This window comes from Piliocolobus tephrosceles, chromosome 9 (assembly GCF_002776525.5).
Source record: "Piliocolobus tephrosceles isolate RC106 chromosome 9, ASM277652v3, whole genome shotgun sequence".
In the NCBI taxonomy this organism is placed as follows: Eukaryota; Metazoa; Chordata; class Mammalia; order Primates; family Cercopithecidae; genus Piliocolobus; species Piliocolobus tephrosceles.
The window spans coordinates 118,580,616-118,598,180 of NC_045442.1; the positions used below are offsets into that span (position 1 = coordinate 118,580,616).

The 17,565-nt window shown below is 50.4% G+C and overlaps 1 protein-coding gene across 3 annotated transcripts in view; it reads right to left on the bottom strand.

The window, feature by feature from the left end:
* Positions 1-275: 275 nt before the first annotated feature.
* Positions 276-17,565, bottom strand: part of CAMK1D (calcium/calmodulin dependent protein kinase ID) — a 507,832-nt gene continuing 490,542 nt past the window's right edge. The window contains exons 9-11 of one of the 3 annotated variants that reach the window (XM_023223230.3): positions 11,077-11,164; positions 9,929-10,046; positions 276-7,013 (exon numbers count right to left, since the gene is read on the bottom strand). In XM_023223230.3, the coding sequence (XP_023078998.1) occupies positions 6,895-7,013; positions 9,929-10,046; positions 11,077-11,164 (325 nt within the window). In that variant the 3' untranslated portion in view covers positions 276-6,894. Of the gene's footprint in view, positions 7,014-9,924; positions 10,047-11,076; positions 11,165-17,565 lie in introns of all 3 variants that reach the window. The other 2 variants (XM_023223231.2, XM_031936220.1) reach the window with 2 other exon arrangements.

Genomic DNA, 17,565 nt, shown 5'->3' on the forward strand with positions numbered 1-17,565 from the left:
TCTGTAGCAGCAGGGAATGGGGGAAGCTTTCCTGTCCAGCGATCATGGAACCTGGGCACCTGTCCCCAACCCCAAAGGCACGATGTGCCGCCCCTTCACCCATCCCTGCCACTCCCTGCTCACGGGGGAGGTGACCTGAAATATTTAAGGGGGACTCCATGAGTTTTGGGGGGTCTCAATTCAAACTCCTTCCTTCAAATCCAAACTTCAGGAAGCAGAGGAAAGATAAGACATTGAAGCTCCACATCCTTCTCATTACAGACAAAATGAACATCTGAAGGTGATTAATTGTCTTTATTGGAGGAAAACAAGAAGTCATCAATCTCATTATCATTATGATAGAAATCTTGATATGTATACATGATTGTCAAGGCAGAGAATCATTTGCTACATAGACCCATGAACAATTTTGCAGTGCCGCAAACCCATGGGGGTTAAACTTCTTGCGGAGTTTATTACATGCATGGAATAAATTCACAGTTTCCCTTCTTTTGAACGAACATGTTTTTATGGGAAAATTGAACCAATTGCAAGCCTGGTAATAGTAGATGCGGGGACATTCCTGGTTTCGACGCTGTAATGTTTTGGGAAGCATGCTCACTGTTGGGGGAGCTGAAAGAAAGGAGATTACCTTATGTGTAGTGACGAAAGCCAATTGAGAAACTGTTCCAATGTTTATTCTGGACAGAGAGTACCTTTGAGGTCTTCTCACCTGAACGTGGGACTAAGATAAATGTTCTCTGAAACATGGCACCCCATCTTCCAAAGCAAAGACTCTGCTGCAGTGTCGCTGCATTTCTCCCACCATTTGGACAGCATTTCATGTCCCTCTGATAGGGCCAAGTGCCCCGGGAAGGAGAGTGGCAGGCGTCAGCGCCGAGAGATAAACATCCGTGCTGATGTTCGTGTTATTTTTTACCTCTCTCGCAGCCTGGCTGCCAACCACGTCCCAGTGCCCCTGTGCCCCAAAGTGCAGGGCTTCCAGGAGAGCCTGGGAATCCCAGTCTGTCTAGACTAAGATTTTCCTCCGAGAAGCAATTTAACTAGAGTTGGGGGTTTCTGAGCCCCTGCTGAAGACTTATCTCTAAGACTAAAACCAACTCCTCCTCATGTTCTTTCTTCCTGTCCATAAGAAAATAAAATCACCGTTAAGTAAAATAACATGGCAAATCATCAGAAGACATAATAATCGTATGAGAAGTTCCCCGGAGACAAAAAGGTTAAAAAACGGATATGGCAAATGCGGAAGCGGTGTTAGTACAAAGGGTGAGTGCGATCGTTTGTCCCTTTACACAGACACCGAGAAGCCATTCCACGGTTTGCTTTGTCCACAAAACCAGACTCGGCAGCCGCATGCTGAGCGTTTGGCTTCCAAATGCACAGCCTTTTTGGGTTTGCAAAAGCGGAGCTCCCAGAGCCACAAACTGAGCTGCTCCTGCTGGAGGTGGCAGGGAAGTCCGGGAAGGGCTGACTCCTTCCCGCTGACTCTGGAGGCATTGGGAGGTGGCCGGGCCTCGGCCAGCATGCAGGACTGACTTCACAGTGGGGCTGGGGGCCCAGGCTGCAGACCGTGATGCCCTGGGACCACCAAGCAGGTGCCCGTGAGTGGGGCGTGGGCCCTTCTCTTCCTCAGACCGCCTGCCTGCTCCCCGCAGTCGAGGTTGTCAAGCTGACTCATCTGCACACTCCTTTTCTTGGAGTCTTCAGGAAAGAAACCCTCCTTTTAGGAGTCTGTTTGAGCTTTTCTATCTCCACATTTTCAATTCTGAACACAGAAAGACTAGAATACCTTTTGCAAATGTCAGGCACACCTGCAGCCCCAACCTAGGACCAGGTGCCCCTCAAAAGGGTGGTGGATCACATACAGGTATATACATCTTTTTTTTTTTTTTTTTTTTTTGAAACAAACTGAACAGTGTTTGGTCTGGAATGTGTTTAAGGAAAAGGCAAAGTATTCGCAGTGTGTGGGGTAGACAGAACGGGGAAGAAGTACAGTTTCAGAAGAACATGCAAAGGTTTCGTGCACTGGCTGAATTCGAGTGCCAGAATTCATTTGCCAGAAGTGATTGTGCAAACCTGGGAAAGAGGACGTCTTATTTCTGTTTATGAAAAACGGGAGGAGCTTCCCTTTGCCGGCGCTTGCCTTCCTTTCTCATATCCAAAGGAATCCCAGTCGTGCGCTTGTGAAATTCTGCAAAGCAGCGAGTGCTCTGGCTGAAGCTGAGGCAATGGCCCTACTTCTACCTTCAGCCCTAGAGCAATGGTTCCACTGTGGCCTCCCCAATGCGAAGACTCAATTCTGGCCGTCCAAGGTTCTGGGGCAGAGGGAGGGGCCACGGGCCACGATGCTTTCAAAGCTAAAGTCTCCCTGCACTGGGATATCATCTTTCTGTTTAAAAATGCTCATAAAACAGCAAGCCCCAGTGGGTTAATCGGGTTAAGCTGTCATTCCATAGGGGAGAGGATCAGTCCGCCTTCCAAAGGGGATCACCTAGGCTCCCTTCATTCCCTCCACCCCGTGTGCCTGGTGTTCTTGGCTTGTGTCCCTCCCACCTACAATTCATCCGGGGCATGCTGGACACTAGGGTAGACAGATGAGTGGGATGAGTAGGAGGTAGGTAAACCGAGTCCAGGGCTCCCTAGGCCAGATTCCTTTCATCCAACTATAGATGTTTCCTATGAGCCCAGCCTTGACCAGCATGGCCATCTTTTTCTGAGATGGAGTTTTGCTCTGTCACCCAGGCTGGAGTGCAGTGGCGCAATCTCGGCTCACTGCAACTTCTACCTCCCAGGTTCAAGCGATTCTCCTGCCTCGGCCTCCCGAGTAGCTGGGATTACAGGCACGCGCCACCACGTCCAGCTAGTTTTTGTATTTTTAGTAGAGACGGGGTTTCACCATGTTGGCCAGAATGGTCTTGATCTCTGGACCTTGTGATCTGCCTGCCTCAGTCTCCCTAAGTGCTGGAATTAACAGGTGTGAGCCACTGCGCCCTGCCCATCTTCTTTTGCTCTATCCTGACTGCCGGGGCCCTGGACACTACACAAAGAGCTAGCTGGAGAGTGAGACCCTCTCAAAGGCCAGCGGTGGCTCAGACGCCCTACCCCATTCTCAAGGTCAGATGCTAGAAGTGACCAGAATTGTGGCCATGGTCAAGAACACAAAGCCGCTCTTCCTTTTTTTGATTTTGTATGGCATGCTTTGCCATAGTTCTTTTCTTTCAAAAGGAGACCTGAAGGGGGAGAATGATGTTTTCTAGTCTCCGACAGAGGCAGGGGCAGGAGGAACTGGTGAAAATCAGCCACCGCGCACTGCCAGCACCATGCACGGTCCTGGGGGTTGCCGTTTCTCTAACACAGCAGCCTCGTCTCTCCTCAAGGGCTTTTGGTGGTCGCTGCACTTCTCCTGGGTGTGCCCTGTGCCTTTGCACCACTTCATTCTGAGGCTCAGGACCTGTGTGCCCGCTGGGGAGCAGAGCTGTAGGGAGGCAGAGAGCTGCCCAGACTACAGACTCCAAGGCCACCTCTGTGAAGAGAGCCAAGCTGCCGGCCTGTTGGTGCCTGCTCAGTCTCAATGAATGAAACTCCTATTGCCTCTCGTATGAGATGAAGACCCGGGAAGCCAGGGAGCCCAGACAGGCAGCTGAGGGAAACGCCACTACAGGCCACTACAACACTGAATATTCCAAGTAAGGAAAAGAGAATCCACGTGCTCTGAGAAGGGACAGTGACCACATGGGGGGACCTGGGCTCAGGAAGGAAGTCTGTGGTGGGGTCCATGCGTCCACCCTTAGCCTCAGCCCAGCACCCTGGGTGCACGTAGAAACGCTCAGCCGCTGTGGGTGGAATCTGACCTCAGCGCGGGTCCTAGGACTCGGCGACCCCATTTGTCAGACCTTCACGAAAGGCACATTCTAGGTTTTCTCCCTGTTTTATAATAAATCATACTAAGTGCAGGGCAAAGACAACGTCTGTCTTTTTACCATGAGGCTCTCTCAAAAGCACAAGAGCTCTTCTCTTTCTAAAACAACAGGAAATTAACTCAAGCCTGGTGGCATCGGGACAGTACGGGTTTCCTGACATCATGCTCAACAGTCGACTCTTGGGCTGACACCAGTCACTGCCTCCTTGCATGATGCTGTTGAGGCCTGGCGTGTGACAGGCCAAGCACGGCCAAGAACTGACCCGGACAGCGACGGGGACGTCTGCACCACGGCTCACCTTTCAGAGGTTCTGCACTTTTCGGGTGAGGGATACTTTCAAACTAAGTGCATATAACATGCACCACATATACCTGCTCCTGAAAACACTTCAATCGCCAGTGATGGAACTCAGCTTCAAATGCTGCTTTCTGAAAGCAAATAGTTGTACAAAGCACACAGCACAAAGGGCTATTCATCACTATTCATGCACTCATCCTAGGTACCAGATTCAGGTGCATTTTCAGCACCTGCAGCCTTCTATTACTTTCTCATGCACTGTATGAACTCGAACGTTTCCAAGACACTTGTTAGTAAGCAACCGCCTAGCTCTCCAATACTGCTTATGATATTCATTCATTGCATGGCCAACTCAGGTGACACCTGCGTAACTGGGTCTAATGTCATCTTATAGACCTTTCCAGGGTTTTTAGGTTTTGCAGAGTGACAGCTTGGTTTTTCACGCTGTGAGCATGTGTGGCAGATGCCATGCAGAATTCCTGCCAAGCAGTGGAGCGCCTGTGAAGTGTGCGGGGACAGGGTAGACCAGCTGCCTGTCTTCCCAATTGCTCTTCTCTGTGCCTGCACTGCCATTCTCAGGGAGCAGGATGGAGCTGCTGCTCCTAGTAACATTGTGTGTGTGTGTGTGTGTGTTTACTGGGAGGGTGGAGGGGGGTATCACTCAACATTCAGCCGTACACAGTCAAAGGTGTAGAAGTGACAAAGATGACTCAACCAACAGGACTTCCCACGACTGGCCAGCCACAGGAGGAGGGCTTGAGGACACAGCCAGCAGTGTCGCTGGGTCGTGATGAGGCAGACCTGCCGGGACACCCTGGTGGACTTGAGGCATTGGATGGGCCTGAGAGCTGAAGCAGGGACACTTGCAGGACCGGCACTTGAAGCCACCTGCCTGGCTCTACAGGGCAGCCTCCTGGAAGCCTCCAAGAAATGCAGCTTTCCTGGGCCACACACTGCCTCGCTCCACAAGGGTGAGCAACACGGCCTGGTTTGCCCTGGATATTCCTGGTTTTGGCATTAAATGTCCACAGTCTGAGAAATCCTTCAGTCTCTGGCAAATGGGGCGTTTGGTGACCCCACCACCATGTGTCTTTGATTCTAGACTCCCCTGATCGGTGGGAGGGCTGCAAGCACCGGCTGGGCCTGGCGGAGGTGGTCTCTGGCCATCTCTGTGGCGGCCGGAGTCCTACTAGCCTGGCAGGGCCCCCTCTCCTTACCACCAGAAATGGATCCTTTCCCAAGGCTGCTTCCCTCCCTTTCTTCCCTTGGAAAACATTCATGTGAGAAGAGGGTAAAAATGTGGAGAAAGAACTTTGTGTTGGAGGCCATGTGAAGTGTAAGATTAGAAACGCATTTTTTAAAAAACCACAGAGAAAGAGATGAATTTTAAAACTGCATAGCTGAGCTTTCATCTGCTACCTCTCGTGAGAAATGAGGGTTTTGTGTGGGCCCACTTTCAACAGCATGGCAGCTGGTTCCTTTTGGAAGGGAGGCTTCTGCATCTCTGCAGTGTGGGCATCTCACTTACAGCAAGTTTGACCTGTGAAGCTGAGCCCTGTGTCTCGGGGAGCAGGCTTCTTTATTTCTGACTGCTGATGGCAAGAGGCGTCTGGGGTCTCTGGCAGGTGTGGGTTCTGCTGGATGGGCTGCCAGCAAAGGCTCAGTGCAGATGATCCACCAAAGCCCCCTGCAGAGAAGACAGTCTCAAGGAACTGAGGGGCCCCTCCTCCCGGGGAAGGGGAGAGAAAGAGAAGCAGTATAGGTGAAGTGCACTCTTAGCTTCGGAGAGATTCTTGATCCTCTTATCACATTTTTTTTTTTTTTTTTTTGAGACAGAGTCTTGCTCTGTCGCCCAGGCTGGAGTGCAGTGGTGCGATCTTGGCTCACTGCAAGTTCCGCCTCCTGGGTTCAAGCAATTCTCCTGCCTCAGCCTCCCGAGTAGCTGGGACTACAGGCATGTGCCACCACGCCCGGCTAATTTTTTGTATTTTTAGTAGACATGGGGTTTTACCATGTTGGCCAGGATGGCCTTGATCTCCTGACCTCATAATCCGCCCGACCTGGCCTCCCAAAGTGCTGGGATTACAGGCATGAGCCATTGCGCCCGGCCGATCCTCTTATTAGAATTTTTTAAAATACCTTTAAATTCTCCTTGGAGGAAAAACAAATCTCTTAAAGGTTAACATAAAACTACTATTAAAGAGGAAAAAATACAGGTCATGTAACTGAGAGATACAGTCAAAGGACATACTTCTTAAAAGGAAAAACAAACCGTAATGCACAATATTTACCAATATTTAAATAATCCAGTTGAAACCTTTTTTTTTTTGTCATTAATGAAAAAACACACCATAGACGGTTACCTACACTGAGAAGAGTGGAAACGATGGCGTCGGGGGAGAGGAATAAGAAGGTCCGTTCAGTTAGAGCTTTGCAAGATTCGTATGTACAGCACCAGATCCTATGAAATCAGCGCCCCTCGAGTCAGTACAGTTTGTGAGAAATGAACACTTCAGAATTGCAGTAGAAAATATGGCCATAAAAAAACTTCGGTCTTCCAGTCCTATGCAGGAAGGTGCACCATGCAAGGTGGGGTCTTGCTGGAGTGGCTCGCAGCACTGGCGACCCTGGGGCTCTCCATCCCCGGCCCCGCCCCGGGCCCCACCTCCAGGGCCAGTCACTTGCTTCCAGAGTGCACTGCCGTCACAGTGGTGGGCCTGGGTCTCCGCTCGGCTCCAACTCCTGAGACCCCCGATGAAGAAGAAATGAAACTACAGAGCGTGGAAGGTGCCAGACCTGCGGGGAACAGCAGAAGCGGGCTTCAGAGTTTCAGAGGTCAATTCTCACCCCGCTTCCCACTGCCAGGCATCACAGGGGCTGGGTTTATGGGGGGGACTCATTTGTTTTTCTTGAGATGGAGTTTCACTCTTGTTGCCCAGGCTAGAGTGCAGTGGCATGATCTCGGGTCACTGCAAACTCCGCCTCCTGGGTTCAAGTGATTCTCCTGCTTCAGCCTCCCAAGTAGCTGGGATTACAGGGGCTCACTAGCACGCTGGGCTAATTTTTGTAGAGATGGGGTTTCACCATGTTGGCCAGATTGATCTCGAACTTCTGACCTCAGGTGATCCACCCACCTCGGCCTCCCAAAGTGCTGGGATTCCAGGTGTCAGCCACCACACCCAACTTGCGGGGAACCAAATTTTTACCCACGTGACTCTCTATTTTTACCTACCTGTGGGAAAGCCTTTGTGATATGTTCAAAATGCTTTATTCTTAGACCTCTCCTCTCCTTTTCTTGGTATAATTTTAACTGCTTTGTATTTGAAAATGATATGGTTTCAACACTGTGGTACAATAGGTTCCATATACTGAGAACTTAATATGTAGCAGGTGCCAGGCTAGTGTTGACTATATACTGTCATCATACGCATTGTTCACTTCTTACAATAGTTCTGTAAAATACGTATTTTAAGAAGGAATAAATAATGATACTACCTTCCTACCCTTGATTGGTGTGGTGTGTGTACTCTTGGCTAGAAAGCATTTTGTGACGCAGAGCACTTTGAAATAAGGGTATGGTGGCTCACGCCTGTAATCTCAACACTTTGGGAGGCTGAGGTAGGCAGATCGCTTGAGTCTCAGGAGTTCCAGACCAGCTGGGGCAACCCTGGGTCTACACAAAATACAAAATTTAGCCGGGCACGGTGGTACATGCCTGTGGTCTCAGCTACTCGGGAGGCTGAGGCAGGAGGATCACTTGAACTCAGGAGGTTGAGGTTGCAGTGAGCCATGATTGTGCCACTAACTCCAGTCTGGGTGACAGAGAGTGAGCGAAACAGAGAAAAGGAGAGAGGAGAAATGAGAGAGGAGAGGGGAGAGGGGAGAGGAGGGGAGAGGAGGGGAGGGGAGGGGAAGGCAGGGCAGGCCAGGGCAGGGGAGAAGAGGAGAGGTGAAGAAAGACAGAAAGAAAGGAAGGAAGGGAGGGAGGGAGGGAGGGAGGGAGGGAGGGAAAGACAGAGAAAGAAAGAAAGAGAGAGAGAGAAAGAGAGAAAGAAAGAAAGAAAGAAGAAAAGAAAAGAAAGAGGAAAGGGAAGGGAGGGAGGGAAGGGAGGGAAGGAAGGGAAGGAAGGAAGGAAGGAAGGAAGGAAGGGAAGGAAGGAAGGAAGGAAGGAAGGAAGGAAGGAAAGAAAAAGAGAGAAGAGAGAGGGAAAGAGGGAAAGAAAGAAGGGAAAGCAAAAGAAAGGAAAGTAAAAAGAAAAGAAAGAAGAGCAAGAATAGGGATGTTCACCTATTCCTGTGTGAGCTCAGCAGTCCCTGGCCTAGTGGAGTTCCTCAGAGGCTGCCCTGAAGCCCTCCCCCAGAAATTTACCTCTCATCGTGCAGGCATCAAAAGCCTGGACATGAGAGGCCTCAGCTGCCACTGAGCTTCTTGGTGCAGGCCCCAGGGAGCCTGTGTGCTCAGACATGGGGACAGCCATACAAGGAATGCTCCCGATGGGCTTTGCTGCCAATGCCACTGTATCAATCTGCAGAGAAGGGATCCATCGTGGGGTTCCCTTTGACCAGAGGGTGGAAAAGATTCAGAGTGAAAGGGGAGCGTGGATCTACGGTATGTCAGGGGACACTCACAGAGATTTCTTGGGAAAATTTAAGGGCTGGATGGTCCCAAATGAGACGGGAAGATTCCTTAGAGAGGAAGGGAATCCTTTTCTGAGCCAAATGGGAAGGAGCGTGATCACGCCCAGGGTGAGACCAGGCTGCAGGGCTGCTCCATGGTTAGGGAGATCAGGGCCACTGCTCTGGCGTGAGAGGACCCACGGGAAGGGCCAAACAGGAGGTTACTCCCACAGAGAGAGGAGGAGTTGGGGAGAGAAATAGAGAGAGTGTAAGTGTGCCTTCGATGATGGAATAGTGCATGCAAAAATGAAGGACAACGAAATACTATTACTTTTATTGCAAAGTCGATGCCCTTCATGCAAATGAGCTCAAATTATCATTGTCTGCATCCAAAATATATACATTATGGAAGTCAGGGATAGGAGGCTGTCCTGAGACTCTGCTGTCCCTTCCTCAATCTGCAAGAGCGACTGCACGATGAGAGGTAAATCAGAGGGAAGGACGGAGATGGGAAGAAGCCCAGGCGTTTGTCCAGACAGACAAGTCCTCTGCGAGGACTTGAGCCCTGGATTCCTCAACTCTACATGGAAATAGCAATACCTGGGGTTCTGCAAGTGTTCAATGATTTATTTATTTATTTATTTTTCGAGAGGGAGTCCCACTCTGTCGCCCAGGCTGGAGTGCCATGGTGCGATCTCGACTCACTGCAACCTTCGCTTCCTGGCTTCAAGCGATTCTCCTGCCTCAGCCTCCCGAGTAACTGAGATTACAGGCGCGCACCACCATGTCCTGGCTAATTTTTGTATTTGAGTAGAGATGGGGTTTCACCATGTTGGTCAGGCTGGTCTTAAACTCCTGAACTCAAATGGGCCTCCTGCCTCGGCCTCCCAAAGTGTTGGGATTACAGGCATGAGCCACTGCACCCGGCCCAATGATTCCATGTTAAAAAAATGTCCTAGGGTCGCACGACATGGGATTAAGTATAGAAAGCGCCTGGCAAACAGGAGGTGCTCGGCAGATGCCGGCTGCCTCCTCTCCACCCCAGGCTCGTCTTCAGTGTCAGCTGAGGGATTCTGGTTTTGCTACATACGCACAGTCTTTTTGGCTGGCCAAACTGAGGCTGCTCGAAACACTTGCATTGGAACTGTCCAGGCTGCTGCCGAGGTGTAGTTTTCTCATATGTCTCACGACGGCCGTGGCGTTAAACGCTTGCTGAAATTTCAGAAAGGAAAAAGGCAGACAAATATTTCAGCTCATCAGAGAAGACTCCAACTGTGTTCTCTTGTTTATCACGTTAGCCTAAGCATTTCAAACTCCTTACATCGTGCTCATGCTACTCAAGAAAGCAAGCTTGTGCCGTCCCTTCTTCCAAAAGTACACTGATTTATTAAACCCTTTCCCCAACTAAATATTTTAGAGACTTAACATAGTTTTCTTCTGACATCATAAATACACAGAACAAATGTAAACCAATTCTCTCTGTAATTTAAGAGATGTGACCTTTAGAATAAAAGGCATATTATAATACCTTAAAAATGTGAGATTTGAAAATAGTTTTTATTTTCCTAGTATTGATACTTTTGTCTGATTTAGGTTGGAGTAAAAGTAATGGCAATTTTAATGGAAGAAACCGCAATTACTTTTGCACCAAGCTAATAATAGCATTTCCTATGAATAAAGCAGGCCAGCAAAATTAGTTTTGTTTCCATCCCATCTTTCACCATTGGCCCTAATGGCAAAATAGCTAGCTCTGAATTGCCCATGCTGATTGGAACATGGAGGGGAAGTTAGGTGATCAAGAGATTAGGAAGCTACGGTAATCAACAGATGATCACAAAACCTCTATGGTTTAAATCTGTCAAACCTTTATCAGCAAACATTAATGAGTTGAACTCAGATTTCCTGTTTTTTTCCCCCTCCATATCGCTTTCATAAAAGTCAACTATTCAAAGTTCTAGCAAGATGAAGACAGACAAGGGTGATGGAAAGACAAGGATGATGTTGGTTAAGAAACAGCAGATGAGGAAGAGCTGGCACTATGGCTGTTTTTGATCACACAGGGAAGTGTTTAATTGCACACTCCATCCCTCTTACACTGTAACAGTCCAAGTCTTTACTACTTGTGTTTAAAATTGGCAAAATTACTCAGGTGAGGTTCTGGGGATTTCAGAAATGCTCAGACTGGAGGGCCAGTGTCATGAGCGGGTTAATCCACAGGGAATTTCGTACACTCCACACTTACTCTCCATTTGCTCTTGGCGAAGTTCTTCCGGATCTGGGCGCTGACGGACTCGTGGATGTTTTTGTTGAGGGCCGTGTCACCAGCGATCCTGAAACAGAGGCAAAGGTGCTTCTCTGAAGTGCTTCTTCTGGGCCCTGACACTGCGTCCCATAAAGGGGACTCTCATCTTAGCCTCAGGAGAGCCAACGCCCAGTCGGGGACAGGGTGGCTGGCCACTGCCCTTCCAGGCTGCTGATGTCATCACCTGGCCGTCCCCTAAACCCACCCATTCTTATCCCTCACCGCAAAGTCCTCCCCCGGCTTCTACACTCTGTACCCTCCACAGACCTGCCAGCACCCTCCTGGGGTGACCACTCCCTGGCTCTCCCTTTTTCTTTCTTTGACCCCAATTCCTGCAACATCAGAATCCACAGTGACAATGTTTTCCATCCTTCTCCCTCCCCCTCACCCCCTGTGCCTCCACACAAGCTTTTGAGCCACCATGCACCACCTCCGAGGTCTCACACTTGTTCCCCAACTGGTCTCACCACCAGACCCCTTCCTAGCCTTGCTTCCCAGCTTCCTCAGACCCGAGGTCCCTCTTCTCTGCCTTCCCCAGGGGCTCAGATCCCAGGGCACCACTCACACCCGTGGGCTCTCAGCTTCATCGCAGCAGAGCTGAGCCCTGCCATATTCTGCTCGGCAACACCTGCGAGGCCATGCCCCCCACCTGCTCCGCGCTGGGTGATAGGATTCCCAGCTCCACTCAACCCCGCCTGGTGCATCCTCCACCCCTGCATCTCCTAGAAATTCTCAGAACTTCAAGGACGGCATCCACCCTGCATTCACCTGAGCCCTGGCAGCCCCAGGTAAGCTTTGATTTAACTCTAGCTGATTCCTGAGCCTGCCACGAGCAGGGAAGAACTTAGGTTTGCCCCTGGCCTTCTCTCCTGACAGTACCCTCCATCCCACTCTTTCCTCCCTCTGCTGTCTCTTTCTTGGGTTTGACAGCCTCCCCCTCTCTCAGCTCACAATCTCCAGGCTGAGAATTACCTGGCAGTCTCCCAGCTCTTCCTTCCCTCACGCACGCCCTTCTGGATCACAGCCTCCTCCTCTCCCTACAGGCAGCCACTTGGCCTTTCCCCCAGGGCCGCTGTGCTCTGCTCCCAGTCTTTCCTGGACTTTGATCCTTCCCTCTTCCCTTCCCTCTAAGTATCAAACTATTCACTTCTGGGTTAGTAGTATCTGACACCTAAGAAAGAATTTCATGAATCTTGCAGACGTTAAGGGGATCAGAGTCAGGGACCAATTTTATGGGCCGGAAGGTCACTGGTAAAGGGAGGAAATCTCTCACCCCCCAGAGACTGACTGCCCTGGACACAAAACAGCCCAGACACGGCAACCGTCACTTCCAACTACTTCAGGAGATGAAAGGAACATAGCTCAGGCATATTCAGACAAGAGAGCATCCCAGCCAGACTTTCTTTCCCGTCAGGACTGCAAACAGGGTGGACAGAGTTGATATAAAATCGGTGCCAGGCTGGCCTAAGTTTAGAATCCAGGCTGATGTTCCCAGATCAAAACAACTCCCCCCCCCCCCCTCCCCCAACCTTTTCCCAGCAGGGCTGCAAACACACAGCCAAGAGGACATGCAGGAAATATCTTAAGCGAACCAGGTTTCCATTTCCAACAACTGTCAACTGCCTTCCTTCCCAGACACACACTCCTGAAACAGAAATAGTGTATTTGAACGGGCAACTACATCCGAAACAAGAGTAACAAGACGAGGAGGATGAGACAATGGGAGACATGTTGATGAAGCTTTTTCTCCTGGAGAGGCCAAGGGAGTGATTCCTCCTGGACCCTATTGAAAAGCTGCATCCTGAGACAAGGGTGCCAGTCCAAGCTTGCAGTGGCCAGCTCTTTCTCAGAAACGACAAGGCCAAAGCGGTGGGGAGTCTGGAATTCCTCAGGCTGAGCACTGCTGCAGGGCAGAGCTAGGCTCCAAAGCAAACAGGCTGGTGCTGGGGTCAGGGAGACTCTGGGCCTCGGGGTCCACCTGTCTGTCCGCACTGTGGTCTCAGACACCATGGACTGCGGCCTGCCTGTACTCTGTGTCCCACGCTCTATCTGTGGGTTCACAGGGGCCCAGATATAAGAAAACAGAAGCTTCTAATTATTTTAGAAATGTTTCATGCTCATTTCGCACAGTCCTGGGCTGTGCAGCAGTGGGGAGTCCAGCTGGGCAGAAGGTGGCCCCCAGGCTCTGTGTCACACCATCTTCCTGCAGCAGTGCAGCCACCTCAGGCCACAACAGCACACCGTGGCCCTCCTCAAGTACAAGCTGCAGTGACAACGGTGACCCCTGCTCATGATAAGCTGGGAAACTTGCAATAGTAACATCAGGACAGCGCTGATACTCACTGTCACTAACTTCAGCACGCTTCGCCAACAAAACCGGAGGCATGGAGTCTAAACATTGGAAGGGATCCTAGTGGTCAATGCTTCTGATACAGCAGGATTGCTTTATGAATCTGTATACACACACTTAGGCAACGCTATGGGTGAACATACTTCATTCATGTCTCCCTTGCTTTTCTGTTTTCTTGTTTTTTTTTTTTTTTTTTTTTTTGAGATAGTCTCGCTCTGTCGCCCAGGCTGGAGGGCAGTGGTGCAATCTTGGCTCACTGCAACCTCTGCCTCTGGGTTCAGGTGATTCTCCTGCCTCAGCCTCTCGAGTAGCTAGGATTACAGGCATGCGCCACCATGCCAGGCTCATTTTCGTGTTTTTAGTAGAGACAGGGTTTCACCATATTGGTCAGGCTGGTCTCGAACTCCTGACCTCCAGTGATCCGCCTGCCTTGGCCTCCCAAAGTGCTGGGATTACAGGCATGAGCCACCACACCTGGTCAGTTTTCTGGTTTTAACACCTACAAGAACAATGCAGATGACATTTACATAATCACACCTTTTACAGCCTATCTCACTATCCACTGCTCATAGCTCATAGCGTAGTCTCCCTTGCCTTTCGTGCTTTTGTGTTTTGTGTGTGGTCTCTTCTACCTTCCTGGCTCTGAGTCTGTGCTTTTCCAGCCACCTGCTCAAGATGGGCTTGGTGGTGCCTGGCATATATCCAAGACAGTACTTGCCAGTCCTGGGCTACCTCCTAATTCCTACAGCCAACCGGAGCGCAGGTGGCTGGAGCCCAGAAGACAGGAGGGGAGGTTCGGTGAACATTCAGGAACGTGAACTTGGCTACTTGGCTAGGCCACAGTACCCAGATATTTGGCCAAATACTAGCCTGATGTTGTTGGGAAAGTATTTTTGAGATGACACGAACATTTCAATTGGTAGACTTTGAGTCAAACCGACTAGAGTCCATGCCATGCGTGGACCTCGTTCAATCACTTGACGGCCCTCATGGAAAACAGGAAGAGGAACTGCAGTCTACAGGCTGCCTTCGGACTTGAGCTGCAACATCAGCTCTTCCCTGGGTCTCCAGCCTGCTGCCCTGTCCTGCAAATGTTTGATTTGCTGGTCCCCACAACTGCATGAAACAGGCTTAAATCCTTAAAATAAATTCATCTCTTGCTCTCAGTGTCTCTTTCTTATCACTTCAGTTTGCTTATCAATGAGCCTAGAGCTGAATGCTCAGAACCACTGAGCTGGTGGAATGAGCTCTGGCCAGGGCTGCCCTGTAATGGGGCCTGGGTTCCCATCCTGGTCCTGGCCATTCCCTACACTGTGGCCATCAGTCAGCAGCCTGTTGGGACCTAAGTACACACCACAGAGAGAACGGCCATCCTCAGTGAAAGGGGCGGGAACCATCTGCTAAGAGGCCGGCTGCCTTCCAAGGGGGAGCTTGGCAAAGAGCCCTCTCCTGTCTGGAGTGGTCTGGGTGCTAAGGAAGGTGTCCGTGATTGCCAAGGCCTCCCCCGCCCTTGGTGGCCCTGATGAAATTGGAAGAGCAAGTGTGGAATAAGAGATGATGCTCTCAGGGTGTCAGGGATGTGCAGAGACCATAGCTTCCAGAATGACGCCGCTGGTGAGGCGGGGCCCCTGGAGGGACGACTCCACATTCCGCCAGCTCTCACCTGAATCGGTGTTCTCCTTTGCCCTGGCAATTTTACATAAAGGAGACAAGTCTATCATAAATGCAGGCAAGCGAGAGTTTCAGCAATGCTTAGGTCAAGTGCATTAGTTTTCATCATTTTCCAGGGTTTGACTTCTTGGGAGGTTTAAAATGTACTGTAGGCCGGGCACGGTGGCTCACGCCTGTAATCCCAGCACTTTGGGAGGCTGAGGCGGGTGGATCACGAGGTCAGGAGATTGAGACCATCCTGGCCAACATGGTGAAACCCTGTCTGTACTAAAAGCACAAAAAATCAGCTGCGTGTGGTGGCATGCACCTGTAATCCCAGCTATTTGGGAGGCTGAGGCAGGAGAATCACTTGAACCTGGGAGGCAGAGGTTGCAGTGAGCCGAGATCACACCACTGCACTCCAGCCTGGTGACAGAGTGAGACTCTGTCTCAAAAGAAAAAAAAAAAAAATAGAAACTGTAAGGTAAAAATGATAAAGCACTGATAGGCTCACATGCTGTGACGTCTTGTGATGTGACACAGGCTGATGACTCGGAAGTCTTTGTCTCTAGCTTGACCTCTTTCCTGGACTCCTGACTCAGTCAGCAGAGCGCCCACCATGGGTCTCGATTGAGATGGCTCCCAGCACCTCTGGTCCGGTGTGGCCGAGGCTGAACTCACTCCTCCAAGCCTGCCCCTCCTCCTAGCACAATCATCCCCCAAGTCCCTTAAGCTGGAAACTTGGGAAAAATCCTAGACCCTTCTCTTCCTCACCTCACCCTGCCACTGCTCTGCCCAAACCCTGTGGCTTCTCCGTCCCTGAGAGTCACTCACAGTCCTCCCCGCCCCGCCCCATCCCTGCCATGCTGCCCTGCGCAGGCCACGGTCAGCCGCCTCTGGGCCATCCCCCTTTCCGCCTCTAGGCCGCACCTTCCAGGCCACACTCCCGCACCCCATCTCCCACCAGATTGGGTTTTCTAAAATCAAACCTGAGCACCCTGCCTAAGAGATGTCAGGGACCCCACTGCCCAAAGGGAAAGGTACAAATTCCTTGGTAGAGTCATGGATTAATGGCAGCCTGTAGGTATCACAGACGTGTCCAGTGCAACGCTCCTTCTTTGTCACACGTATTATCTCACATAACCCCTTGAAAAGTCCTGCGGGGTCTGTATTATTGTTATTCAAGATTCGATTCTATAGGGGCAGCCCAAAGGGCTTAGGAGCTCATCCACACGGGTAGTGAGTGGTGAAGCCAGGACTTGGAGCCAAGCAGGCCAGGCCAGGCCCCTGCCCTGCCTGCAAGTTCCTGCCTTCCTTCCCAGTCTCATTTCCTGCCTCCTCCGCCCTCTCCCACTCTGGAGTACCACATGTTCATGGCACCATGAACGCACGTGCAGTTTTCAGCTCCCATGTTGTAGGCCCAGATGCTCATCTGCCTGGAATCCACTCCTCTTCCCGCTGGCCTGGGGGAAGCCTTCTCATGGTGTGGCACTCGGCACGGGCACCGCCTCCTGCTGGGCCCTCTGTGCCCCTCTCCCAGCCTCCTCAGGAAAACTGACCTCTCCCTTCTTTGTTTTTTCCAAAATGTTTGGTGAAGGAGAGAGCAGGTGTTAACTGGCCTCTTTCCTACCTTCTACAGAGCAAGTATGGATTATCAACAAGTACTACGTTCATAACCCTCCCTTTTTTATTGAGGTCATTTTTATTTTTTATAAGATAAATCTCAAAAGTCTTTCAGCTTTAAAGGTCTAATGTTTATAAAGTAAGAAAACCATTATTACCTTTCTCGTCGCATACTTTGACTACTGCCCAAAGTGACTTAAACCAAATCAAGACGATACACAATTACGACTGTCCACTTCTTCAGAACATTCTTTCTTTCTCCCCCAAGCCTTTCCTTTCTTCCCCTTTTCTTCTCCTTCCAGTGTGATGGTGAAGAGAATTCATTTTGGAATCCGACCGTTTTGACTGGAATCCTGGCTTTGCTATTAGCTAGCTGTGTAGTCTTGGCTAAGTTAATTTATCTTTTTTTTTTTGAGACGGAGTCTCCCCCTGTGGTCCAGGCTGGAGTGCAGTGGCACCATCTTCGCTCACTGCAAGCTCCGCCTCCCAGGTTCAAGTGATTTCCAGGCCTCAGCCTCCCCAGTAGCTGGGATTACAGGCACACACCACCATGTCCGGCTAATTTTTGTATTTTTAGTACACAGGGGTTTCACCATGTTGGCCAGGTTGGTCTCGAACTCTTAACCTCAAGCGGCCTACCCGCCTTGGCCTCCCAAAGTGCTGGGACTATAGGTGTGAGCCACCACTCCCGGCCATCTCTCTATTTCTTTATCTCGGAAATGAGAATACAACATCACAGGGTTATTATAAAAGAAAAAAAGAAGATAACACATTAGAGCAATTAGCCCAGTGCTGGAATATAATTG